The sequence below is a fragment of the Amblyomma maculatum genome, chromosome 1 (assembly GCF_055883805.1).
Source record: "Amblyomma maculatum isolate TAMU_Amacu chromosome 1, ASM5588380v1, whole genome shotgun sequence".
Taxonomy (NCBI): Eukaryota; Metazoa; Arthropoda; class Arachnida; order Ixodida; family Ixodidae; genus Amblyomma; species Amblyomma maculatum.
The window spans coordinates 155,953,871-155,981,633 of record NC_139344.1 but is presented as its reverse complement, the minus strand read 5'-3'; the positions used below and the strand labels follow the sequence as shown (position 1 = coordinate 155,981,633).

General features: G+C 50.3%; 1 protein-coding gene and 1 long non-coding RNA gene across 2 annotated transcripts; one reads left to right on the top strand and one right to left on the bottom strand.

Annotated features, from left to right (window-relative positions):
• Positions 1-1,279: 1,279 nt before the first annotated feature.
• On the bottom strand, positions 1,280-27,028 carry LOC146204702 (glutamine synthetase-like). Its single transcript, XM_084589420.1, has 6 exons — positions 26,675-27,028; positions 7,341-7,511; positions 7,084-7,245; positions 5,270-5,544; positions 3,619-3,818; positions 1,280-2,742 (listed from the first exon to the last, which is right to left on the bottom strand). Exons 1-6 carry the CDS (start codon positions 26,796-26,798, stop codon positions 2,454-2,456), a joined length of 1,221 nt encoding a protein of 406 aa, XP_084445546.1. The 5' UTR covers positions 26,799-27,028; the 3' UTR covers positions 1,280-2,453.
• On the top strand, positions 9,624-10,320 carry LOC146204703 (uncharacterized). The gene is made up of 2 exons (XR_014704024.1): positions 9,624-9,743; positions 10,178-10,320. It is a non-coding gene; the product is annotated as an uncharacterized LOC146204703 (long non-coding RNA).
• Positions 27,029-27,763: the final 735 nt, after the last annotated feature.

Genomic DNA, 27,763 nt, shown 5'->3' with positions numbered 1-27,763 from the left:
TACAGTCTTGAACAAGGAGCGCCAAGCCGCGTGGCGTTTTTTCACGGACAAGTGTCGAATTCAATCGCCCGCGGATACTATTGGGGATCGAACCCCGCACATCCTGCATTCGAGGCGGAAGCTCACCGCACCAGGCCAGCGCTGCAGTGCTGAAAATTTAGCGAGCGGGTGCAGATGCCGCTTGGAATGTTGCCACCGAACCCGAAAGCAGCGCCTGACGTAACCCAGGAAACACCACCCACGCGGGATGCGTCTACCTCGATGCCATTGTTCTGCGGCAGCCCTGCACTAATCGCCGACGCGTTCTGGTCGGCGAGGGTGCATGACGAAGATTTAACACGCGTCGCTGCACACCAACGGACGAACGCCGAAACGGGCAAAGTCCGCGCTCGACCACCTAGGCCGCCAGCAAAGGGTTGCGGGCCTTCGTGCGGCAGCAGAGTGCTATGCAATCCGACCGGCCTAGCCAACAAGTAGAGCGGGAGAGCAAAGTCCGCTATCAGCGATAAACACGAACCGTTCGACTTGGGGAAAGTACTTCGCCATGCGAACACTCCACGCGTCTATAGAAGGGTTTACACGCGGCTTTCACCCACTCTAGGCACAAACAGTCCTAGTCGCGATATTTTTCTTCCCTTTCAGCATCGACGAGGTGAACAGAGGCTGCACATCTCCCGCTTGCGTGAACGATGTCATTTTTGGCTGCAACTAGCGAAACTCGTTGCTCACTCTAAACAAACTCTATAGCAGCGATTCATTTTCGGCGAAGGAGAAACTGAAGCAGAGTACGCTGCTTAAATTTGCCCATAAACCAAGAGGCGCCTACCTGGACCAATGAGATTGGAAGGATGCTTAAAATACCTTAACCGACGCCCTACGGTTCATTCGCAGTGTATTACTGGGAGTCACTAACCCTGCAACTTGCAAGGACAATCACTTCTCTGTCGCCGTTATGACTCGTGCATCTGGAACGTTCCACATTGTCGTTACTACTGAACACCATCAGTCGCAAATAGTGCATGGGGGTAGCCGTGTAATTAGCGCAGCCAGGGTTAGCGCTACGCAACTCGACAACAGAATGCGGGTCTGCACAAAAACAATCGCAACTTTCAGAATAACACCAGGCACAGCTAACCTGTCGCAAGTAAACATATCGCAGTTATTTCTCCGTCGTTGGAGCGGCCGTTTCACAGTTGGGCCCCTGTAAGGTATAGGGCTTCGCTCATGACTGCAAAAGCACCGTAGAAGAAATGGTCACTAAATCAAAATAAACAAAACGTCAGTTTGATTTCATTTTTAATTAACAATGTATATAGCTTCAGAAATGTCATTCAAATAAAAGCATGCCGGATACTTAAAATGCTCACAGAAGCGGTAAGCACTTTCATTTCCTTATTTACAAAGAGCCAAAAAAAAATCACAAATGCGAGCAGCGTGTGCAACTGCACAAAACGAGTGGAATGTTGTGGCCATGAAGGATGCCCATATATTATAGAGTTTGCCATGATGCATGCTTCTGAATGTGCTGCACGTGCCACCTCAATCAACATACATGCAAACAACTTTTTGCAACACAAGGAAAACAACTTAGAACACTGCTGCAAAAATATATATATAAAAGGGGAGGAGGAGAGGGGAGGATACCACAATGCTACGTATATATATATATTTTTTTTTTGCGATGCTTTAAAATTTAAAGAAAAGCATGCCGAACAACATATTAAAGAGCAAGGACCTTGCTCATGACCTTGAGTGTCCTCATTTCGCGCTATCACTAACAGCAACACACAGCCATGCACTCTGCAAATTTCCACTGAATAAAACACCTGTGTTCGATTTTGCAGATTCTCTGCTTACCCAAAAGTCGATAATTGTATGTGTCCCTGTCTGAACGCAAACACAGCAATATACATGAAAGTACAATGTGGCGTGTTTTGAGTTCAACAGTGAGAGCACCAATATGCTGCGAGTGGCATCCAGCACTGTCTCGGCAAAATATTAGGAAAAGATACAATACACCAGAAGTCACGGTACTTGCACTGTAGTGCACGTTACCTGTCTTGATTTGTTCAGAACGACACAGATGGTGAACATAATATTGGAAGACATCTAAAAGCTTTCCACGACACCACTACCTAGCGAGACTGCACACCATGTAGCAAACTTTCCTAACAACACTTTTTTTTACGAGTTTTTCTTTCACATCATAAACACGAACTTCAGGTTTATAATATCGTTGAGTCAGTGAATATGGCAGTTCTTAAATCAATCCAGACAGATAGAAATAAAACTATTTAGGCTGCCAAACAGAACCTCTATGAGCTCATTCAGAACATGCAACCTCTTCTAGAATGCTTTCAAATCCAAATGTTTCATCTGCTTGACATACTAAACAATTCCGAATGTTCATGCAGGCAGCCCCGAGTTGGCATGCAGCTAAAAACAGTCGTGGTCTACTCTTCAAGGAGGCAGGTACGGACAAGGACTTCAGTGACCCTGTAGGGATCCATGTTCGAGGATGGCCGGCGGTCTTCGAAATATCCCTTGTTCTGCTCCGCAACAGACCGAGGAATCCGCACACTACAACCCCGGTTGGCGACCCCAGATGAAAAGTCGTGAATGCTTGAAGTCTCGTGGTGGCCAGTCAGTCGGCGTTCGTTGTCACGGCCCTCCTTCGGATCGTAGGCCTCAATGTGGCGCTTGTGGTGCTTGGCCAGGCGGGCGATCGCAGCCTCGATGGCCCTGCATTCAAGGTCGCGAAAAGGCACCCTTCAAATAGCTGTTCCAATCCCAAGAAATTCACGGCTAGATGTAGGCATTTTTTTCTTAGTTATCGACAGTCTCAACCATTTAATTTGCTTGCCCGTTAGCCATGCGTAGGAAAAGTCTTACGCGTATAGCTTCATTCGCGAGTGAACAGAGTGCATAACACAAATTAACGTTTACTGTAAACAATTCGACTAAGAGAAATCCAGGGAAATCGATATTTCAATGTGAAACAACTAATTCTCGCATGCCATCATGCTCAAGTTGGCTGCCGCCAAATTCAAAACGTGGTCACCGCAACCAGAACCCACGACCGTGTCCCTCAGCCGCCGAATCACCTCATAGCCATACGTACTGCCACGTTTGCACGATTGTTATGCGCACCTTAAATTATAGTCGCAAATATCGAAGCCTCTGGCAGTGAAGAGCGCGTGCAGGAAGCTCACTGCACGAACTCTGGCCATTTCTAAGAGCGCGTGTCCATTCACGCATTGACCGTCGAACAGTTCGTGAAAATGTGTGCAGCCTTTGTCCTAATTAGAGCAGGCAAGATAAGCTTTTCGCGTATCTGCACTCGGCTTTGTCCGAGGCGGCTGCAAAACGGACATGCTGCCTCCAGCGTTGCCACCATTCCCTGAAAAGTCCGTGTCTGTTCGATAGTTTGGTGTCGCGAACGCGACTACGTGCGAGAATAAACTGCCCGAGAATAAATGCGAATAATGTTCACAGGGAAAGCTCACGCTTTTCTGCTTAACGGAAAACTAGAGCAAGGCGAAATTGTCGAAAAGCAACATAAGCAAACATACTGCACAACAAACGCAAGTTTCTTGATCAAGCAGGAAATAAACGCACTTCATTCCACCCTCAGCCCGCATGGCCTTGGTGCTAAAATTGGTGTGCGCGCCAGCTCCGTTCCAGTCACCGGTCATCGGCTTGGGATCGAAGGTGACCACGATGCCAAAGTCCTCAGCGACACGATGAAGGATGTAGCGGGACATCCACAGCTCGTCAGCGGCGCTCACGCCACCACAGGGGCCAACCTGGTACTCCCACTGCACACAACACACAATACACAGTCAGAAAGCGAATGACAGTTATGGTGCAGGCGCTCCAAACCGCCTTATGTCATTATACCATTCCTGCAAATTTCATGCAGGAGTCATAAAACCAAACGGTTGATGCTTGGCAAGTGCTACTTAACATAAGACTTAACCGCCTGCCCTCTCTTGAAGTTACAGTTCGAAATATTTTACTGCGATATCGCGGCGATAGGTGGCGGGCTCCACAGTCGTTGGCTAAAGCCCCTCTATTCAAGATAGAGAGGTTTTACCGTTGGCAGCTGCGCTTGGTTGTACGCAGACAGACAGCTCCGCGTATCTGGTTGGAATGAAGCCAGAATCAACGCCGCGTGTGCACCGTAGTGATAAAAAAAATTATGATGGACCCTTAAGCTCCGCCTTTAAGGTTATGATGAGATAACCTAGGTATAGAAAACAGACATACCAATTTCGGCTTTAACCGAGCCGTTTGGTGCCGGCGTGGCCTAGGGTAACATGAAAGCAAGGGCGCCGACAGGCTGATTCTGATATCACCCTCATAGACGAAAAGAGGCCAGAGTTGGCAGCTCCTGCCAAACGTAACGTCAAGCAACCCTGCGTCCAAAGGCCTGATCCAGAAACCACAGTAATCACCCGTTGAAAAGGGTTTGGGCCATATCATCATCATCAACCATGTCATTTTCTGGTGAACGGGGCCTTTATCGCTATCGCGTTAAAAAAGGGTACACCTCAAAAGGAACCAGTCAATTTCGCGACGGCCGATAAGTCAGCTTTTCATTCCGGCTGAATGTAGCAAAGGGGGGCTTGGAAAGGAAGTGTGAATGGAAGAGCTTGACAGGTAGCTAGTTGAGGTATAGATACAGCCCGGATCGAGTGCCGCGGGAGGCACGACCACACAGCGTCGATATCGCCAAAGAGCAGGAACAAACTACAGGACTGCGTGGGCGAACAGAAGAAGCACTAGTAAACTGCCGTTGCCAATGATAAAACGAAAAAGGGGTAGGAAGAAAGACTGCGCGATGAAGCAGCCCTGGCATTGGTGCGACGCTCCGGTGAAAATCGAAATACAGCAGGAAGATAGCAACTCATTCACGGAGTAACGATCGTGTCTCTCCACCCCCTGAAACAGTAAGGAGAGCGTAGTTCAACACCGCAAGACTACCGCTAAACTATTTCTAGTAGGACTATACCAGTGGCAAGCGGCCAAAAAAAAAAAAAAAAAAAAAAAGCTATACATACCACTGCGGGAGAACGTTACGCTCGCACAGCTGTAATGTTCTTCCGCAGCAATAGGCTGCATGGTTGACACTGTACTTATAAAACATGTACATTATTAGCCGTTTCACCAGTTCCGTACTTGCTGCAACCTCCTCCTCCCGTTCCTATCAAACTGCGCAGAATACGCACAGCTTCGAATCGACTTCAGCTGCGGAGAAGGCCCGTACCTGGGAGGGCATGACTTCGGCGTTGGTGCCCGAGATGTTGATGTTTGAGTATAGGCAGGCACGGTAGTGAGCCTCCACCACATCGCGGCCCATGACACGGCCAGTGCCCACGCCGCAGTAGTAGGGTCCCTGAGGCCCCGGGAAGCCTCCCTTGGGCCAACCAAAGGGCTTGCCCGTCGTGTCCAGGAACGTGTACTCCTGCTCAATGCCAAACCAAGGCTCTTGGTCCTTCACTTTCTCCATGGCCGCGGCGCACTTATGACGGTGGTTCGTCTCTGGAGAAGGAACAAGAAAAACAATATTTCACTCCCAAGCTTTGAAATGAACACTACTGCATCTACCAATAAGCGCCTAAAAGACAATCCACGCCGAGCGCAGCCGGGAACCCATCCTTGACACGATAGAGCTTTCCCCAGGCCTGCTACTTGGATTACCCAGGAACATTTCTTGTCAAATGGCGCTAACCGCACCTTGTGTAAGAAAGGGGGCCACAGGTATAGGCTTAACCACTGAATGGAATGTAGCTCCCTGCAATGTTGTTCGACGGCGAGACGAATCGCCGACAGGTAAGCAACGGTGACCGAAGGCCCTTTTGCAAGCATTTCATCCCAGAAGAGCCGAACACCAGGCCGGGGGAAGTCTCGTATCTAGAGGTAAACCGGATGCTGCACATTGGGGATCAAATCCAGCACCTCCCAAGTGCCATGACTCAGCAGTGTCTCTACATTTCTCAGATATACAGACTACAAACGGCCTACCACCGCCGAAAAAAAAAAAACACACACACACACACACACACACGGAAGGTTACCGAATGTGTGTCGTAACTACAAACAGTGACATTACGGAGCATAAAAGAAAATTTCGCCAGGTCTCGCCGGTGGCGTCACTACGGTCACCTAACAAATTGCAAGTTAACTTCAGCATCCAATCTGCAAAGTTACCAACGCCCATTGATGCCATACCAACAGAAAATATTAAGCGCGAAATGGCCTTTTCAAGCTGAGACGGCGGTCGTCTCCAGGCTCATTTTTTTTAAAACGCTTTCAGTTGCGTTTCTCATTTTACCAATGACTGCCTTTATCAGAGAAAAAAGGTAAGGACCGCATAATGCACTACGTGAGCACCCTCGGGTACATTTACTATCAATTCACCTTTTAGAACACCTGGCCTTGCTAAAGGTGCCCTTCTCATTATTGTTTTTTTTTTTTTTTTTCTAGTAAGCGCGTAGTGATGAGACTTGCCATTCCACTGAGCAACAAGCATTCCGTGCCTTTCGGCGTTTTGGAAGTGTGAGGCGGATATGTCTAACTGGGCCGAGGAGCGAGAAATGCATAGGAGAATGAAGACAAAGAAAACAAGACTGCCAGAGAGATACTGCCAGCGGTCCTCGCTTGGGAAAGGAGAGTGAACTGTACATATACAAAAGAGGCGATGCGGCGGCGCGGCCGCCGACGAGTGTTGTCTACAAGCTCCCGCGCGGGTGTCTCCGATGGGTATCTGTTAATGCTGGTGTTTCCAGGGTACACGCACGTACACAGGCCTGGACCAACGTTAAAATGGCGTGGAGTCTCTGACATAAACTGAGGCACATGTTCTCAAGCACTCCTCACAGCAGAATAATTCGTTCTACGAGAAGATCATCAGTGTCTCAGCGATACCAGTGCGCGCCTTTTCGATTACTTACGCAATAATAATTTCGCCCCCTGCCCCTTCCTCCCTCTCACTGCCCAGCTGCACCCTCCTGAGCGCTGCACGCGGTGCGGACCGCACCTATCGCACCCCCTCGCGATGCCACTGGGTCTCACGCTTACCTGTCGGCTCGTTGTTGGGTCTGTACGTCTCGCACATGACCAGCCTGTTGCTGCCCCTCAAGAAGGGATCTGGGAACACCGCCGCGGGCTTGAGGAATACATCAGAGTTCGACCCTTGAGCTTGGTATGTGCTGGAGCCATCGTAATTCCACATCGGCAGATCTGCGATCAAGAAGAAGATTTGCGGTCTCTCACAAAAGACTAAGTCCGTACGTCATTTGCTGATACGCTCTGGTGGACGGAGCGGCAAATGTTACCTTCAGCGGACTTTGGCACAAAGTTCACAGTGCGTGTCTTCGAACGCAGGTGCTCTCCAGTGCCATCAATCCAGATGTACGTGCACAGGGACTTGTCCGAAGGCATCGACAGTTCAAGGTAGTGGAACATAGTGGGTTTCCCCACAGTCTTCTCGAGCCGACTTTCTTCTCCTAAAACGAAACGATTCAAAAACAAGTTAACAAACTCCGTATTCCGACAGTGCTGCATGCACGCAACTTTGTTGTGCAGAAGAAAGACAGAAACGCAATGAACCTGTTTTTTTTTTTTTTTTTTTTTTTTTTTGCAACAATTTCGTCAAGTCAAGCGCAGCACTACACAATGTTTCGGTACAATTATGAACCACGAAGAAAGGTGAACTTTAAATGGACGCCTGCCGTTAATATTCCCTTTACATTAACCCCGTCAGCTTTTAACAAACGCGATACGCTGCTGTCGGCCACCGAAACTTAGCCGGATCACAGCGAGGGCAATTAAACCATGCGCGCTGGATCGCGGTCTAGAAAAGCGCAAAATACCCAGTTTTAGCAGGAACTGCTCGCTAAACTAAAACGCCAGCCATTCGGACAGCGTGTGCTCGAAACGGCAAGCTCGCTTCGCCACGTCCTCTGAAAAGCAGCAGCGAAGCGACATCGCTAGGGGAAGGTTCCCGAAACGCGCGAGGTTTCGCGTGGAAGGACATGAGATAAATAAGAAGGAAAAGAAAACAAAATGAGAACCAGCTGCTATTTGTTTTGTTTTTTCTTACCAGGACAGAACAATATTTCGAGACATGTCACGTGCCCACCATCGCACACGTCGCGATGAGAGGAGTCGTCGCGTCTGCAAAGAACACCTGCGCTCGTACGGCTCCACTAAAACTTTGCGCGTACAAATATGGCAGGCCTTTAGTACGAGACCGAAGTTTCCGCACTCAGTTTCTTTAGTCAGAGACAGAAGGAGTGAGACGGGGTGCTTACTCCAACATGCGCCGAAAAACCAGAGAACTACGTGCATGACCAGTCGCAAGATGCGTCGGGTTATCGGTTAACCAGCCGTTGTGGAGGGGGCTCTAGCGACACGAAGCGAGGTACCACTGCCACGGCTACGTGTTCTTGTGCTACGGTCCCGACTATAGCATTATAGGAATATTACTGGACAGGCAATTAATGTTAGCACCACGGAGGACCCTTCCCTATGCCGGCTGGTATTCGGCTCAGGCGGAAGAAACCAAGCTGCCAGAGAATGAGCGTAGCAGCGTCCACAGCACCTCGGAATGAGGGCGCCAGTGATATGCGAGAACTGCGCTTGGAAGGAGGCGGTCAGTGTACACAAGCAAAATGAGTGGCATGGAATGCTCCAAGCTTCTTGCGAAGAGCACAGTGTCTTCCCTAGCAAAAAAGACCAATAGGGTGCGTTATTGGTTTTATAAGAATCGGTATTGGTTCTGTAGGTATTCTATGTGTTTTATCTGCATTTCTATGAGACTTATTCAGAAACTCATACATCTTATAGACTGGTACATATTTGTCCAATAGGCAATAGTATTGGTTTCATAGGTTTATCTGTGGGTTGTATAAGAAAAGTATCAGACCAGTGCAGAAGCCCATACATCTTATAGGCTGATACATGCTTGTCTTATAGACCACTACATATTGGTTCATGTGTCTGATACATCAGTATGCCTTTGTTTATGGGTCTTGCATGCAGGATCAGTAGGTTGGAGATTTTAGGTCTTTGTCATTGTTTCCTTTTCCATCTCGGACACATCCCCAAAACTCACGCATTCATCCCGTTTATTGAGTGTTGCCGTAACGTACAATATTAGCCGCAATAACAATTGAGAACGCTGCGCGCGGTCTCAACAAACTACGTACGGTTGGAGCCGCAAGACGCGCGACGCTGTTGCTACTGGATCACTGAATGGAGATGGGAAAGCACGCGGATATAGCACGGTTCTGTCGGGGCCCAGCTCAGTCACAATCACCTACATGTGCAGAGCAGGACGGTGAAATGGATTGAGAGGCGCGCGTCCAAGCAACTGCAACGCTGCAACCGCCGCCGAAGCGAGAGGAGTCGACATCGAGCACGCGACGAGTACGGCTCGAGCTGCCGACGCGGTAGCGGCGGTAGCGCGATGCCGGCGGCGCTTCGTCGCAGCGGAGAGGTAGGTTTCCTTTCTCTCACTCCCACTCCCGCACAAGCGTTCCCGTGCTGGCCTTTCTCATCCTCCTTTCCACCTCTCCTTTGGGCGCGCATGCGCAGCTCCGTAGAGGCATTGGCGCTGGCGCGATCGCTGATCGGGCGGCAGTTCGGTCGGTGCCCTGTGTTTATAAGTTTTTGCCGATTTTCGGGGTGCTTCTCGAGGATATCAACGTTCCAGCGCACGTTCAGCTTTTGATCAGGTGCGTGTGCATCACTTGCAACTTCGGGCTGACGTTTATACTTTGTCAGTGTATGATGTGGCTTTGCGTTGCAGAATGCCGTTGCCTGCACGCCAACAAAGGAATTTGAATCGCGCGGTGTGATATAACGCAGCGTCGAGTTTTAAAGTTGTCGGCACGATTTCTTGAAATTATTGATGAAACTTTTTAGCGTTAATCTGTTTTCGAATATCGTGCGCACTGTGTTTAAGTGGCAGAACCTGTGGTGAGGCGCAAGGCGGAATGCTGGTTCAGCAGCTACCTCGGCGTTCAGTAATGGCGGCGCCTCTCCTAACTGACGCGCGCAATCGCGGTTGCCGGTATATGTGTGGACCGATTTTTTGAAGTCATGGTGGTGTCGTGTTCTTGAAATCGCTTATTTTTCAAGCTGTAACGCAATTTTTTATTTCTTTCAGGTGCCTTAGCATTCGAGAGACTACATCATCGGGCCGAAATCCGCAATCTTGGAATCGAGGGCTACCTGGATGCTGTCAATGTTTGGATTATGTGCCAGTATGCGTTGCCGCTGTCATTGTGGATTAAAATGTGTATACATGCACCTGCTGCGTAACTCATCCCTAGAAAATGGAACATAGCTGCCCTCTCCTTTCAGGTGTCCGGAGAGGTAAAACACCCGCAGCTACTCGATGAGACCAATATTCCATAGGGCCTACAAAACCAATAGGAAGCCTACTGGTTTTGTAGGTCTATCAGATTATTGACAGCTATGGGTGTACTAGCATTACAGACCTATCAGTTTATCAGATGCCATAGGACCGATAAAACCATAGCCTATACGACCAGTAAACAATTGACCTATAAAACCAATACTCCAGTAGACCTGTAAAACCAATCGGCTAGGATACACATAAGACCAATACTCTGGCAGACCTATAAAACCAATATCAATAATCTGATAGGCTATTAGTTTTCTATCGGATTTTTTTGCTAGGGTTTCCTTGGCCATGGGTCATTCACCTGCTGTTGGCGACACATGCGCACCATGCAACGCGTGCAAATGTAGAAGCAATATGCGATGACAATTTGGGCATTCGGAGAATGCGCGTTCCGAGCGGAAAACAAAAACAAAACAAAAGGGGATTGCGTCCTTGTTCACGTCTGCTTTTTTACATGTCAAGGGGGCGCATGAAAGTGGTACATTTTCTAATGCATGGATTCGTAGTGCGTCTCCGCGGAGGAGGCGGCGAGCGGTCTCCAGCTAGGCATCACATGCCAGAAGCGTTTGAGCAAAACAATCCGACAGGAAAACGCCTAAAAGGCTCCTCCGACGTCCGGTGTATAGGCGAACACAACGCTGCTAACGCGGGTTCGTGCGTTACGCACAAAAGCACCGGTCAGCTGACTCCAGATCAGCCGCCAGACACGTGACAAAAAAAAAAAAAAAAAAAACCGACAGCTCGCACGCTTTGCGATAAAGGGAACCGTCCTAGCAACGCGCAGTTGTTTTTTTTTTTTTTTTTAAGCGCGCGCGAAAAGCGACACACGCCCACTAGGGTAGTACTCCATCCGTTTAGTCCTTGTGGTGGCTACTTCTGTCCATTATCCAACCGAGTGCACTATAAATGCACCAACTGAACTAGTTCACCGCAGCAGCGAAGCTGTTATTTTTCTAGGGTCTCGTAACGATAATTACTATCATGGTAACGACTGTGGTGAAGTGTGTCGCTACTATACACGTCGCTATCTGTGCACCTGTCTTCGGGAGACAAATGTGTAGCTGCATAATGGCAGCGAAGCACACCCGGTCCGGCACCCAGCCGCTTCAGCACGTGCCAGATATCCGAGTGTTCGATACGAAAACACAGTTAAGTGCGCAAAACGAGCTGTTGGAAGAATTACACAAAATATCACAAGGAAAATAAAGTACGTGGCCAGCAGACAGCGGCCACTACTCGCCTACTAACGCAAGCGAAATTAGTCGCGCTGCGAAAGAACTGGGAGGAGGGGGGGGGGGGGAGTTATTTCCAACGAATCTATCGAATAGGCCAAGGCTCTGAAAAAGGAAACATAGGTATTCAAGGTCTGCCTATTGTTTCGGTCTTCACTGAGCAACGATAATTGTTTGGTTGATGGGTTGCCATAGCTCCAGAATCGACCGTTAGTTGTCCCCGGCTCTAGGATAAAAGGAAAATGCGTTCCTCCAGACATGCTAATCCATTCTTGCAGCTTAGTTACGCTACCGCCGAACCCGCGACGCAGAAGACGCCGATGGGAACAGCGCCGTGTAGCCGCTGTCGCAAAGCTGTTGAAAGCTGAGTGCGCTGTGAATCACGGGTTGACGCCCGTTGGCTCGAAAGCAAAACCCGTTGCAGCGTAGGGAGCGGCGCTGCGCCGGAGGAGGTCGGCGAAACAAAACTACAAAACACCGAACTTCCCCTCGGGCTCGACTGCACCGTGTGCGAGTCTCCGCAGCGCGCCGCGGCAGCAACGCATCACGTGTACGCGCGACCGGCGCGCATCTGCCCGTCACTGATCGCGCACGTGTTCAGGCCACTGTGCCCATGCGGTCACGTGCCTCGCGGAAGGAACCCACGTCACGAACGGGGCCCGCCCGCCCTGCTTCCACCGCCGGCGTCATCGACGGCGCGCTCAGCTGACGAGGTGCCGGAAACCGCTGGGAGAGGAGGAGGACACGCTCACAGGGGGGCCGCTTCTCTTTTAGCGCTGTTTTCCAGACTGGAGTGGAAAAACACTGAAAGCCCAACTAGAAGAAAGGGACCGAAAAGCCACACTTGCCCTAGGTGCCAGTCAAGCTGCGTAAGACAAGCTCGTGCTGCGAGCCAAATGAAACTATTGGTGCGCAGTAATATGGCGCCCACCTTGCATCGGCGCATACTGCACCTAAGTGGCCTATGCGCAAATCCTTTTCGCTAAAGATTGCAATCGGCAGCAAATACACGAATAAATTCCCAATCACTGTCGGGAGGTGAACTGAGGCACACTGGTCATTGTGACGCGCAGCGACGTGATCGCATCGCAATACGCTCCCAGCAGCGTCAGCGAAGAAAGCATAGACGAGCCGAGCGTTCAGGGATTTGCTCTAGCGAGATAAAGGCTAGGACGCACGAGAAGTGAGGGCGGGAAATACTGTCAGATTAACTGTGGCTGTTGCTACTTTCTAGAACAGTTATTTTCGAGTAGTACAAGCCCCGGGCATTCGCTAGGAGCCGCCGTCCGCCGCGATCGTCAAGCAAGCCAGCGCCACCCTGCGAGCAGCGGGGAGAGTATTGCAGGATCGCTCCGGCGCAGCCGGCACAGGAGGCTGGGTAGAGTAGCGAAAAACCGGAAAAGAAAGCGGGCGGCGAAATTTCTATTCAGGTGGCGATTTATGAATTAGATGTTTTAATTATCAGTTCTTTTATTTCGCAGAGCCAATTTAAATGTGAGGCACGCTGTTTTGAAGCAGGACGCTTAAAAAACGCGAATGAGGCGATGTTTGGCTCCTCTGGAAATCAACGCAACTGCACGCCTCCGAGGATAAGCGCGCCGCCGCACTTCCTCTCAAAAACACCTGTTTTAAATGGGCTAACAGTTCTGGGTGCTTTTTAAAGGGTTTTCGGGAGGCTAGTACGGCCAGCGCCGTAATGCGTACGTTAGTTGCTATCGTTTGACGACGCGGCATAATTTCGATGTCTCAACGTTGCGGTACCCGAATTCCTTAGGCATGATCACCTGTAAACATTAATTGAACAGTGAATTCGGCAAAAAATTCTATGAATAAAGTCTAACGGCGTCTCTGCTAAATCGGAAACTCTGGAAGGGTCCCATTGAAAAAACGAAACAATGCTGCGAAGCGAACTTGTCCGCGAAAGCCGTCATGCCGTAGTTTTTAGCATATTTATCGTACGAGAATTCTAGGACTTTGCGAGGACCCCACAGTACTCCCGACGTCCTGAGACTGTGTGCAGGACAGCAAGGACAACAAAAAAGTTGCGATGTTAACGAGCGAAAGCTTTTCGGCACAGATGGAAGTTGGTGTAGACAATAACGTGCAGTGAACAGCGCGAGAGTATGTTGCATTCTGCACGCGGGGTGATCGGCTGCGGTGATAGCTACGGGATTTCGTATCCGTTCCCACGGGAAATTACTGGATTCGAATCCACTCATTTCCGACAGCCCTTCTGTGCTCGGCAGAGGCTTCACGTAAGAATCGTGATTGGATTTCACAGTGTTAAGTCTAGAGCACTAAAATATGTGAACATGGTGCAGCTGTTGCGCCACTCATTCAATACAATAAATATCGACGATGAACCAGCCAAGTTTGGCGCGTTTACGCAGGTAAAGAAGATGCTCATCGCAGGAATTGTTGGCCATATAATGAGAATAACGTGCAAATGAAAAAAAAAAAAAAAATACAGCTGCCAATTCAAACCTGGCTAAGGTGAAATGAAATATTCTAAGTTGGCGCACAGCTGATTCCAGCTGAACTAAGGCCGTAATAACTTCACACACCACTGATATTTTCACCTTGGAGAAGGCGGGTGATAATCCTTGGGTACGCCCTAAACAAGAATTAAGCATAGCGAAAAACTTCGTTCACTATTTCTTTTTCTGCATCCTCCCGGCATACCATAAATGTTTGCCAGCTGTTAATTTAGCTCACGGACGAAGGGCTAAGCAGCATGCTTCAGCTAAAATCTGGTTCTGCCGCAGTCTGCCTCGCGTGCCGTTCTTTGTGAAATCGGCCTATATTTGCAACCGAATGGGAACGAACTACGGCAGGTGCAACAAAGGTATTTATAATAGTACGCGTAGAGTGAGGCAGAAATTATGTGGCATTTGTTATGTGGCATAAAGCTTTTAATAATATAGCGATCGCCTAACAATTGGTCTGTGTGTCTGTTTTATAACGCGTAGGATGGGCCTCTTCCTTTGCCTTCGAAACGAGAGCAAACTTCTTGCTCCCTATTCTCTGCTGACGTTTGGAGAGGAAATTTAAACCGATGTCGCGTAAGCTGCTTTCATCCCCCGGTTACCGAAAAACACTGTATCCATCCTGATCGAGTAGCAAACGTTTGCCGCAAGATCAGCCGCAATCAAACGACTAGTGTAAGCAGTCAAACACAGGGTTCATGGAGAAATATCGTATATGTTAGTGCCTGCGGAATCGACAGCGCAACGATTTATGTTTAAAATCGGCTCTCTTTGCTAACTGAGAATGCAGCAGCATCCTCGCAGCAAACGGATTGCAGCCGTTTCCCACGTGCGGCTGGCGAACTTATCTCGTAGCAAGTGCGCTCCTCGCCGCGAGCGGCGCTTCCATCGGCGCTGGAGTTACGTTCGCCCGTTATTTTTGTCTTGTATTTTTTAGCTGTTTACAGGTCGTGATTTCAAACCCTGTGAGGTTTGTGCAGTTCGATTGTACGTGAAGGCTTAGCTGACTCGATAGAACTCAGTGATAAAACGATTAAATAACAAATTAACTAGTGAGCTTTATGCTTTTAATTTCAATTTCAAGGGCCAACATCATATTAACAGGTTTAAGGCTGCCAACAGAGAAGTTGAGCCCAGTTTTAAATTTTTCTTCAACAGCGACTAATTTCAGAATGCTTAACGTCAAAAATGCGAATTTTTAGCTCGTAAAGTTGGCTTCTCGCAATGCACATTCTTGAAATGGAGCTCCTAAGCGTAGCAATACCGCGGAAATCACTTTCACTGCTTCTATAGGGCATAAAACAGACAAACGGCTTTCAGATTTGCTGCATTAGAAATGCTAGCAAATGCATAGCGGGAAGCCAATATTCCGAGTAAAACATCCGCATATTGCCGTTAAATATTTTGAATTGCATTAGCAGATAAAGAAAATTTAAAAATGAAACTCGCATTTTGTGTTGACGGCCTTCACTGTCTTAATATAATGTCCCTTAATGTCAAAAAGTTAATTTTAATTATTATCACTGAGCTCAATCACAAACATAATGTCCGCCTTGCCGTATACAGTCATGCAATGACAGCATCAAAATCTCTCTCGCAGGGTATAAATAAGGACCTGCAAAGAGCTAAAATAAAAAAAAAAACACCCGTCATACGCTTAGCATTGTTTCAGCAGCAGTGCCTCTCCGCGCATGCTGCAAGCGCAAGGTTCGAATAGAGTTTGCGAATTGGCAGAAAAGGCGTCAGTTAGTATCCGAAAGCTGACCACTGCGCCCCTTGGGCAGCCATTCATTGCGCCGAAATCCATATCGCATACAGTATGCACATAGTACCGCAGCCTTTCCACAGCAGCAACAGCGACCAGCGAGCGGCCGTCCTTACAGCATCGACGCCGTCGTGTCAGTAGCCGAGACATTGTAGACAGCACGTCGGCAACTATCCGGCACGAAAAAAAAAATGTCATTGATATTATACGGCAGGACGTTTAGAATGTTACCATTTTATGAGCGCAGGCAAGCTTTCGGGATAGCCATATTCTTTCCAAATGCGAGCCTAAAGAGCGGCTGCAAAGCGATCGCTCTTGGGCTCTCGGCCGCTAAGCGCTGTTGTTGAGCGTCCTTGTCGCACCACTTTGTCTCTTTAAGGGAGGCAGCCTCGCTCTATGCAAAGCAACAGCGTCAAGTTGAAGCTCTAATCTGTGACATCTTCCCCGTAGAATTGGCAAGCCAGCGACTTCGCGTGACGCCTAATATATACGAAGGCGCGCCATCGATGTCCGGACTTATCGCGAGCGGTGTTCGATGGCGGCGCTTCCCGCCCCCCATCAATCAGCTCGCGACTGTTGAACGCCGGCAGGCAACAAGACGTGATGAGGAAGGGAACTGGTTGGCTCGCAAGGTCTTTGCGCGTGCCACACGTGATGGCGGAGCTGGCAGCACGCCCACAGAGCCGGCGGCAGCCTTCGAGCCTCATCATTGGCAGCCTCTCAGTGAATTGAGAGGCCTCGAGGAATGCAACGTGTGACGCACGATTGGCCCCGCCAGTGGCGATTTACGTGAGAGCGGACAAGAAAGGAACAGGGAACAGAATGGAGAGATGACCCCTCGGAGATAATGGAACTCAGCGCAGCCGGGCAACTGGCGGCGAATGACGACGGAAGCGCTATGTCGAAACAGCCTCGACTGCTCTTGAGAAACAACCTTGCGCCAATTGTACAACTGGCGCAAGGGACGTCCGCGAGGCTGCAGCGGCGCTTTCTATTCCGCTCGGTAGCGGACCTCAACGCGGTGCAGCACCGCATTCGCTGCCTCGCGCGAATCTCAAAGCCCGTGGTCATATATACGCTGCTTGCCCCGAAACATGCGCACATCGGGACGTAGAAAAGGCTAGGGTCGGAATGATGGTGGCAGAAATGGAAATTTATTTAATGAGCCATCGAGACCTCAACTACCCTCGAATACTTAGTAAAAGGGAGCACAACTTCGAAAGACGCGGGAAAACAAACACAATGAGTACAAGGGAGAAGGCAGAGCACGGGCAGCGAAAGGCCAAGCGAGCGCGCGCACACGAAGACGGGTTTTTATTATGCACGGTGCACTATTTTAGTCAAAGGCGAGGCAAAGTCTAGACGACGGTACTGAAGAATCGTGACCCTGCGGAGTACGCACACGAATGGCACGTACTGCCTTAGAGCACTGCCACTTCCAGGGGCATTTTTCTTGCGGAAGATGCTTTAGAGCCTATGGAGAAAGGGGTTGGTACAAGGAACACTCCTTTTTTTCCTCTTAAACTTCCCTCGCAAAAACAAGAGTGGTCCCTCGTGTCACTAGTGCGGGTCTTGAAGGAAAAATTGCTCCCTCAGAAAACATTACTCTCGATACAAGAATGCACGTTGTCGAGAGTTTCCTCAACACAGGAACAGCGCCGAGTGGGTTCGTACATAGCCCAAAATGAGAACGATGCCACAGGGGCTGATTTATGGGGCGGCCAAACCATGCTTTTCTAGACTACTTCGCTCAAAAAGGAACAGGGTTTGCTTTTTCTAAATTTTTCGCTTGTGGATGGAGGCGATCCTATCCCCACCCCGTTAAAATCCGCCTCAGCGCTGCCCCTCTGTAAACTATCGTTATATAGGCTGTGTAACATGCCCAGAACAGTCAGACGCCGCTTACAGAACACTCCTGCATCGCCCAACACGAGTGGCGAGAGTAGCTTTGGCTGGTGCGTGGCAAATACCTCACGACCTGCACTACAAATGAACGGCGGTGAAAGCCAAAATCCGCATACGCAAGAGGGGGCCTAGCTGAACTTCCGTGCTTGGGCACAAGACGCGACAGCCCCGGCAGGGACGCGGGCCAGACGCAATCCCGCCAGGGATATCGCAGAGGGCCACGAAACAAGGCCCGCTAGTTTAGCGGATGAGCCAAGCGCGAACACGCTAATGTGGGCCGGCTCCTTAGGGACGCATGCACATGCGCCTTTGGTCGGAGGCCTGCCGCGAGACAATTAACCAACCCTGCCGCGCTTTGTCGCCGCTCGGGTCATTCGCGCAAATCAGTGTGCGCACGGACTGCCGGTCAGCACACCTTGAACCTGTTATAAGCAGGAAACCACAAGTTTCGGGAAGCGCATCCCCATCGAAAAAAAGCGGGCGCTGGGGACTCCCACTGGGAACTTCGCGCGGACCGTGCTGACCGCTTCACTTGGCGGGGTCCGAAGGAGAGATCGGCGCACGCACGCAAGAAGGCATACGAATGAAACGAGTGCGCGTAGTCAGCGGCGGAGCAGCGAAGCGCGAGGATATCTGCAGGCCACGCATTACTACTGGTGTCACGACACGCATGGCAGGAACGGAGAAAGCCGGGTGGGGTATATCGCATGCTAAGCGAGGGCCGTCAAGCGTAAAGCGTGTGCCCACAAAACGCAGTGCGGTGGCCTCATCTCGACGCGGCCAAGAAGCCCGGAAGAACGAACGCAGTGAACGGAAAGTGCGAGGAACATTCCCCCCGCGGCGTTCTCTAGTGCCTGTCAAGCAGAGGGCTTGAGTAACGCGCAGGGAACAAAATACGCTGACGGGTCAGCGCGCAGCTGGCATCGCGTAATTCAGACGCAGCTGTCACGGAGACGCGCTGGAGCACGCGGCGGTAGCGATAAAGTTTTTCGACAGGACTGTCAAGGAAGCGAAGTAATGCTTTTTGCATTTAATGTAATAATTTTGTTCGTGACCGATTTAGCCTTTTTATTTTTTTTTTTTGTACTCTCCTTAACCGTGAGCTTCTTTCGGCTTGTTTTCATTGCGTACTTTACAGTTATCAACGTACATACGAACAAGTACATTACAGTGAACTAGACTGACAACAGCTTTATTATCTCACTGCTTGTTTATCTGGCGTTGAAATGCACATGACATGTACTTTTTTTTTTTTTTTTATCCATATGCCTGACTACTGCAGTGCTGCCAAAGTGTGGGACCGTGGCTTTGTCAAGCTGTCAAACGACCGCTTTTACCCCGGGCTTCGACCGCCATCGTTTAATTGAAACGCTCAGACGGCGCGGAGGAGGAGAGAGGGGGTAGTCTTCCATTTTTACGCCGAGCATCTCGTATACCCCTCGTATGTTTCGACGCGCAGAGCGTCGAGTTGTGGTACCAGTATAGAGTTGTGGTACCAGTATACTATTACACGGAGGGAAATCTGGCGGAGCTGCACTTCATCCATGTACCACGGAGAAGTGCCGGGAAGACGAGGTTTCGTGTTTGGCTCGACTATTGTTGGGGCATAAAATGCGAACTCAGCCGTAACAGTGAGACTTCTCGACACAAACCTCGAAGAGCTACAGTGACACTTGCGCTGAATTTGTTGAAGTGAAAAAAAAACTCGCTCGAAATAATCCAATCTGCGCGCGAAACTGCGCATCGCGGCGAAGCTACCTATTGCGAGGCAGAATCCATGTTTTCGGCCCGACACTAGCCAAACCAAGTATACTGAGTAATATACATCCACCGGTTGGATGGATGGAGCATAGGAGCATCCCATTTGAGTCGGGGTGATGGCAGCAGCCGTCTTCTCACAAATGCTGCGCTGCTTAGTTTTACACGGACAAAGGAACTGTACAAACGCTGAGGTTAAGCGCCACTATGTTCGCTTTTGCTTTTCTGATTATTTAATGTCGTTATAAACCTAAATTCGTCGTTTCCTTTATCTCATTTTTATTCCTACACTTCTAGCCTTATGTCACCTCTCTTCTTTTCATCCACCAGTCTTTTAATCGCTTTTTGCAGACTTTCACTGCAGGTTCATTCACCTGACCATTGCTATCTATAATCCCTATAGGGCTTCAGGAACAGTGACTGCGCCTGCATCGAGTTCCGGATGGATACCATCACATTCGAGTATAATATGGTCAATTGTTTCATGCAGCAGTTCCCACATACAGCACATGCGTCATCTTCATTGTTAAATTTCTTTCTGTAGCTGCGTGTTCTAAGGCACCCTGATCTAGCTTCAAAGAGCGGGTTATAGGACAATTTTTTCTGGATCATGCCTTTTCTATTTTTTGTATAACTGTACACTCTGCTCTTTTCCACTGAATAAATGCAGTTTTTACCTTCCGTGCTTTTTACCTGCCGTTTGAGACTATTTATCCGTCCTTTTGTCCTGCATACTACAGTTTCCTAGTCCATTTCCCCCACTGCGAGTCAACGCCTTTTTCGGTATCCGTATTTAAATATCTTAGCCGCCCAGCCATTATTGTGCACTTTTTTCAAGCGTTCTTCATATAAGATTTTACTCCGAGCTTCTCGTGATTTGAACGATTCCTAGCCCTTATCCGCCTGTACCGACTTGTTTGCGATTTTACCATGGGCAACTATACTATAGCACCGCTCCGTTGCACCCACAGCGCTGCCAACGGTAAAATCGCATTTGTATGCTACGTCTTGCTCGTGTAGTCCAAAAAAATACCATAGTGAAGAGATAGTGGCATACTGTTTTCAGGACTGAAGACGTTTTTATGAGGTCTCTACACCGCTGAGAAACAAACTTAATACCGCCGCGGACCTTGGGAGACATGCGGGACCGAGGCTCCTTCCCCATCTCTCCAGCCGGTGGCTTATGTTAGAAAGCCGGACCGTTGCTTCGGCCTGCGCAGAAATCATCATTCCCACAAACAACAACAAAAGCGTCGCGCTTGATTGACGCTGCGCGAGTCACACAATGCGACACCGAGAAACAAGTAGCAAGATATGCGACGCTAATATGGTGAATTTACGTGCTTGAAGGCCTCAGAGAGCCCCTGCATGATGTCGCTGCCCGCCAATGCAGAGCATAGAGTTAATACAAAGACTCTAGAGGGAAAGCTGGGCAGGGAAACGAGCTTCTCACTGGTTTGCCGTCATCATCAAATTTATCATTGTGGCCAGCACAGTTTCTGCTCACAGCGTCAAAAATGAACAAAGGTTTGAACAAAAGTTTTAAAAACCGCTGCCGATAACACAACTGTAGGAAATTTCTATACATTATTTAATATGCTTGAAACTTGAAAACAATCTTTCAGGCACCTTCTTGGCCATAAAGGAATGATGTAGAACAATTGGAAACCATGTTTGCGAGCAGACGTAGCAGATCAACAGTAAACACACACGAGCACCCTTTGACATTTACTGTATAGTGCCTAGAATATATTTACTGTATGCAGCACTAGCCATCCCGGATAGACCAAGGGCCGTTGCTGTGGAATTCGTCACTGTTTTTTTTTTTAAATATACTGTGGTCGTCGTCTTGCGCCAAAGCAAATTTCTGACATATTTTCAGGTGATCGGGCACAGAGGAGATGCATGTGCGCTCGACGGACGAAATGCATGCGAAGCGCGAAACAATCGCGGGGATAGCCGGCCTTGCGATAACTCAGAAGAATCGGGACACCTATGTGATGTTACAGTAGGTACGCGACGCAACATATCACAAGAAATGCTCCACACGCGACGATTCTGCCGTTGTTTACAGCACCTACTCTACAGTAGCACAGTAGACGCCAGTTAACTGCACGCCGCCATCTTCCCACGATCCAAGTTGCCAGCTTCAAACCATCTTCATGTGCCAGATTTAGCAAGTAAAATTCACCTGGCAACCAATGAACAGTGTGATAATGGCGGCAATCACGCGGTCACCCCTCGAATGCCTTGGGTGAACGGGCAGCTTTCCCTCTAGAGTCTATGTATTAACTCTATGATGCAGAGTCTAGTGGACCGCCGACGAGAAAAGAGCTGCCCGGGGCATATACCTTACAATGCAGGTGCGCGGCGCACTTTTGGCTGAACGCGTAATACGAACCGCATTTCCGCGTGGGGTAATAACTGCGCGCGCTAGTAACCCGAAAACTGGCAGTCGAATTGCCATTCTACCCGGAAGGCCCCTTTGGCGACGCTCATAACTGCACAAAAAGAAAGAAGAAGGCCTGCATCCCCCGAGAATGACCGGAGACGTAATAACCGCAGCTGCGCCGGCGGCAGGCCGACGGGCGTCGTGCGTTGGCCCACTGAAGGGACAATGCCATTCGCCTTGTTCAACTGAGGCAGCTGCAAGGAGGCGTCGGAAGCGAAATGGCCAGAGCCGCCCTCAAAGCGAGCGTGCCATGCGCAATCGGAACCGCGTCGAAATGGCCGGAGAGCTACGCGCAGCATGCACAAGCGGCGAACATTAGACGAGGACGCAAACAACTCGTTAGAGCACGACAGCCTGAAAAGGAGCGCCCGATCGGCTAAGGCTCGATGGACAGCTGAGCCCGAAACGAAGTCGAGCACTCCAACAAAAAGGGGGGTGTAGGAAAGTCTAGGATGTCGAGGCACCTTAGATTCGCTAAAGCAGTCTGCGCCGAGAAGCGAGGAGGACCCGCGCTGACGCGACGAGCGCGAGTAGGCGGCGGACGGCCTCGTGACGCCAGCGGGCAGCTGGCGTCAAGAGGGGGCTTCCCCCGCGCCCTTGGAGACGAGTCGACCTCTACCTGGGCGCGAAACAATGAAGCGGCTGCGGCACCCCGCGATGGAGCCGTTGGCCGCCGCCTCGCGGAGCTGGGTCAGCGGGCGTAGGGTGGCGGCAGCCTTCCATCGCGGCGGCAGCTCGTCCACCCCGAAGCGGAAAGCTCCGCGGGTAGGCAAATCGCGACGCGCCAGCAGACATGAGCGCGCGGGCAGTGTGCCAAGCGGGGGCAGTAAACACGACGCTAATGAACGAACGATGGAGAAACGTATACGTGCCTGCAGGCGGCTTTGGTAGCCCGGGGCTCGGCAGCTCAGTGGGGATGCAAGCGGACAGAAAAATCAAAGCGCAGATGCCGAAAACAATACGGCACAGCTGACACGCAGGAGCCAAGAAGCCGTTGCACAGGAAGCGAAATCGTTGCCCCGCATGTGCCCAATCGCGTACGGATGGAAAACTCTGGCGCAGGCATCGCGGAGCCACTCGCTCCTCCCACAATCACTTTCGTTATAACGATTTCTGGTTATCTGCCGGATTTCCACGGAGTAGGCAGGGGAAGCACGCATCCCGCGTTAGGCAGTTTTCGTTCGACTGCGGAATGATCTGGGGAGGCGAGGCACCCTAAATAATAATAAAAACATTTGACTGCGAGAAGGACACGTTTCGCGAGAACGTAGCCCAAACTACTGCTGCATTTTAATCTATTTGCTTCATCTTCACGAAAAGCATCGCCACAGAGGCATCATGCGTAAAGAAAATACCTCCACCTCTCCGCGCCAGCCCACCGCGAACGCCCTGCAAGAAAACATTTCCTCGCTTCAAAAACTGATATGTCACTGTATTGTCCACAGTTTCGAACTTCCCCGTTGAGTCTAACCACCCAATTTAATAAGCGAGGTTTAGTTAATTACAAATGTAATCACAAGATTTTGCGCAGTACATTACGGTCAACACGACTGAGGTTTTGCACCCGATAGCTTTTTTTTTTTTTTTTTCAACTGCCTATCTTAAGAAATTTTTCAAAGTTGGCTGAAACACGTGACGTACACGGAGCGTTTGCTGGAACACCAAACGCAGGAATGTCAGCTGCTTGCGCAGCAGTGCTTAGCCTGTAAAAAAAAACAAATGCACTCGCTTTTACAGTTGCTCCCTGGCGCTTTGATACATATGTAATGCAGGCCACGTTAAGGAGAGACAAAATGGACCTGGACCGCTTTTAGTGCTAAAGGTGGGAAAGGCAGGAGGCCGCAGGCTTTATGGTTGCCCAATACATTGCAGATATCCTGCGGGAAATGTACTCAAGCGAAGTATTAATGTATGTAGAAAAAAAAAAAAAGCCGCAAATATTACTGTTCTTATCTTCGATTATGCGTTATGGCATCACTTGTTTTGACGAATGCAACACGAAAAATAGACACATAAATCTATACGACGGGGGAAATTGCTGGGAAATGAGCGAACGACTCTCGCGAAGCCCATCCCCCATTTCTTCCTGCCTCACAGAGGCGCGCAAATAGCTTATCTGCAACACCGTATCTGAAAACAAAAGGCCTGGTCCTTGCGCGTCAGAAAGACTGCGCAGCAACAAGCAGGGGAAGGCGTCGGGAATAGCAGTAGACAAGTTTTCAGACTGTCCGTGGCTCAAGAAGCGAAAGCTGGGTTTGGAAAAGAAAGGCGCCAATTAGCGCCGATGGGTTTGTGAGCAAACCGGCTCTACCAGCTGGCGCGGAGTCGAGGATTCTTGAGCGGCGGTTGCCAATTGCAGACGAGGGGTTGCCGCAAGGTGACCCGGTTGTTCAACCGCCAGCTCCTTGCGCATTCCGAGAGGCTCCCGTTACACAATGCAGCAGCCTGTTGTGCTCAGAGAGGCAGCCTTTCTTTGCGCACAGGCAGCGATACGAGGAAGCATCTGCTGATCACGCCAGCGCCGGAAGACGTCACCCTGAGACGCCAGATGATGCCGTAGAGGCAGAGCCTCGCCAGTCAGGCAGCCGAGCCGCAGGACGAGGGTCCGTGCCGCACCCGACATCCCAGCCGCGCAGTTTTGTACACGCGACCCCGGCGTGGCCAGACGCGAACTTGGTTGTGGCACGGCAACCCTCGCCGCTGGCGCAAGCCTGCCTGGAAGAAATGAGGAGCGATAATGTAAGCTTCAGGCGCGCCCAGCAACTCGGAGCAGCGGTGGCGGAACCAAGCCAACCCTTGTCGAGGCACGTGGCGGCGTTCCCCGAAGCGGCGGCGCGTCCCATCAGTGCACGTCTGCCGAGGCGCACAACGGTGCCCCTCACGTGCATTGCGCGTCCTTGAAGCCGGTCGCTTGGCGGACGTCCAAGATGAGATTTTCTCCCAGACCGGGGAATGCAGGACGGGTTTCGCCCGCGGGCCACTTTCGCTGCCTCCCGGTCAGCGCCACGTACGTCCGACAACGCGGAAACACGCTCGCCACCTAGGGACAGGATCGCCGTGCTCCCTCTTGGTAGCAGGCCAGAATGTGCAGTGCAAGTAGGCAAGCAAGATGGCAGATTAGCGCTCCGGCTTCGAGGCAGCGAAACGGCCACAACTCTGGGCTAAATGTATAAATAGGAGGCTGTACACGGTGCGAGGCACCGATGCAACGGCTGCTTCCAGGTAATACCGATTAGGAACAATGAGGGTAGTGGAAACGAAAAGAACGCAGCGTTTGACAGCAGCTGTACATCCTCCAAACCGTGGATGAGGTCAGCAGCACTCGATGGGCACCGAGAGATCATGAGTGATCTGCTCGTATCAGAAACGCGAATTCTGACAGTTTTCTGCATTTCCCCACAAATTCGGTCGGAGGTAAACTAGCACTGTGTGGACGACACTGGAATGTCACGACTGACAGTCAAAACTGTGCAACACAGCTATCGATCAAGAAACAACGTGCGGATTCTTCGAAAAAAAAGCCAGGCTGGTTCCTCTGGAACAAGCAAGCAACTAAGTCTCGTTATGACAACAGGCATTCAGCAAATCTCGTCAGTGCAGAGAAAGCAGGTGGCTAAAGCTTCGGGCAGTACAGTATACATTAGTTGTACCTGACGCACATTCTACCCGGTAGGAAAATATCGCAGATTAGATAAGACATGACAGTACCAAATCAACTAAAACAAGCAGCTTTCTCGACCGCTAACACCGGGTTGGAGCACCGCACTGCACATTGCTCACAAACATAAACGCGAAAGGAGGAAAGTTTGAACCCAGGGCCCTACACAGGAATAAAAATGAAGCAGCTTTCAACAGCTGTGGAAACAAATGAACCAGAACTGCAAGGCGATTTTGCTCGCAGCCGCGAGTAGCGGTGCATTTCCAAGGTCACAACCTGGAAAACGCAGATTCGCGCCCCCTAGCAATGCCAGAGCCCGAGAGCAGCGTCACAGGAATAAACTTGGTACAGGTTATGCAGCATGCGTAGTCGTAACGTCGGATGGATGTCACCTGGCACGGTCCAAGTACCGATCAATCACCAACAGTGGTGCCACTTCCGCACGGTTGCCTTTGATTCACCGGAAAAAGCATAGGTCACGCAATCTTCATTGTGAATTTCTAGACATACGCCTTCCTATGCTACTGCACCAACAGCACATGCATGCAGCCTCGCGAGCGGAGCGGAACCGCAGCCCCATAGCAACCGAACACTTGACAGGGCCGTGTGTTTACTGCCGCAACCAAAAGCAAAATGCGCACGACGACATCCGAGCGGAGCTTTCCGGTGAAGCGGCCAAAGTAAGGCGGAGGAAAAAAAAAAAAGAAGTGCAAATTCCAGTCATCGCACCACATAATTCTATCATTTTCGTCACGCAGCGCAGTGTCCGTTTAAAATTGAAAAATGCATCTAAACGCGCACACCTCTTTCGACGAAAGTGAAAATGTTCACGTTGCTTCTGCGGTCGAAACCAACTAGAGCAGACGATTTTTTCCGATGCGCCCTGCGTCATCTTTAGATAGCCGCTTCGCGGGCGCAAATGAAAGGTAAATCCGCTAGCAAGTGTACTGCAAAAGGCCTGCGCAACGGATGGTGCTTACCTGTCATGTTCGGCTTGCTGGTCTTGAAGCCGCACACAGAAGCCGCGGGTAGACCCGCGCGCTGCTGTGTCCGGAGCAGAGCCGCAACGGCACGGCCCGATTTTTTCAGTGCTGACGACGCCATTCTTTCGCGCAAAAATTATAAATTCAGCTGCCTCGCAAACCTAACGGGGGATCCGTTAATACGTAAAACAAAACTCAGCGTGGGACGAAATGCCCGAGTAGCTCACAAATGGTGCATAGGAGACAGACGATATGAGCGACGCGGTCTTGAAAGCTACGGCCGAGGCAGCAGCGGCAGCACCGGTGAACCGATGTTCGTGGCGGAGAGTCACAAGTGCGCGCGAGCCGCGCGCCCCGAACTATTTAAGGACGCGGAGGAGTAGGGGCGCCGTTCGCCGACAGAGGGTGCACGGCTTGTCAGCCGCCTCCAGCTGCTCGAAGAAAGCTACAGGGCGGCTACAGCTGCTGCGAGGCGCGCTGTCTTCTGCTACCCACCCGGTCCGCGGACTGCGTAACGCATCAAAAGCCTCTGCTGGTTGCTTTTACTGTCGCACTTTCGACTGAGGACAAACAGGAAAGATAACCGACTTCGGTGGTGAACGCTTTCCAAGCACCCGGCGGGCAAAGCCTGGGGCGGCCCCGCTGTACGCGGACTCCTCGTTCCTGAGCCGTCATCGTCATAGGCTGAAAGCAGTTCTCTGTCGGGTCCTCCACCATACGGTCCCCCCTCCCCTTTTTGTTTTGTTTCATTCACCAGCGTCTGTCTTGATCGATCGTTGACCAAAAATCACGAAGTATGATAATACAATTACAAACAACTTTACTGCGTGTCTCAAGGGGCGCAGTTAATGAAAAAACCACCTGGGAACCTGAGATAAATCGAGGGGCAGGCGGACCTGACTCATGGGGGCAGCACACACCTACGTACGCCGCATGGTCAGCGCACTCACCTGTATCCTCCGTTTTCTTCGAGCTGTCCTCGCGTTACCTGAAGAAGCCTGTTTCAGGAATTTGATGGCAGAAAGATGAAAAAATCGGAGCCTCTATGGCTTTCAGGCGCGTGTCCCATTGTCTGGACAGTCCACT

Coding starts and splice junctions, on each gene's coding strand:
- LOC146204702 (XM_084589420.1), bottom strand. CDS start 26,798: ATGGCGTCGTCAGCACTGAAAAAATCGGGCCGTGCCGTTGCGGCTCTG. Junction 7,246..7,340: donor TGTGCCAAAGTCCGCTGAAG/GTAACATTTGCC, acceptor TCTTGATCGCAG/ATCTGCCGATGTGGAATTAC. Junction 2,743..3,618: donor CGGGCTGAGGGTGGAATGAA/GTGCGTTTATTT, acceptor CCTTGAATGCAG/GGCCATCGAGGCTGCGATCG.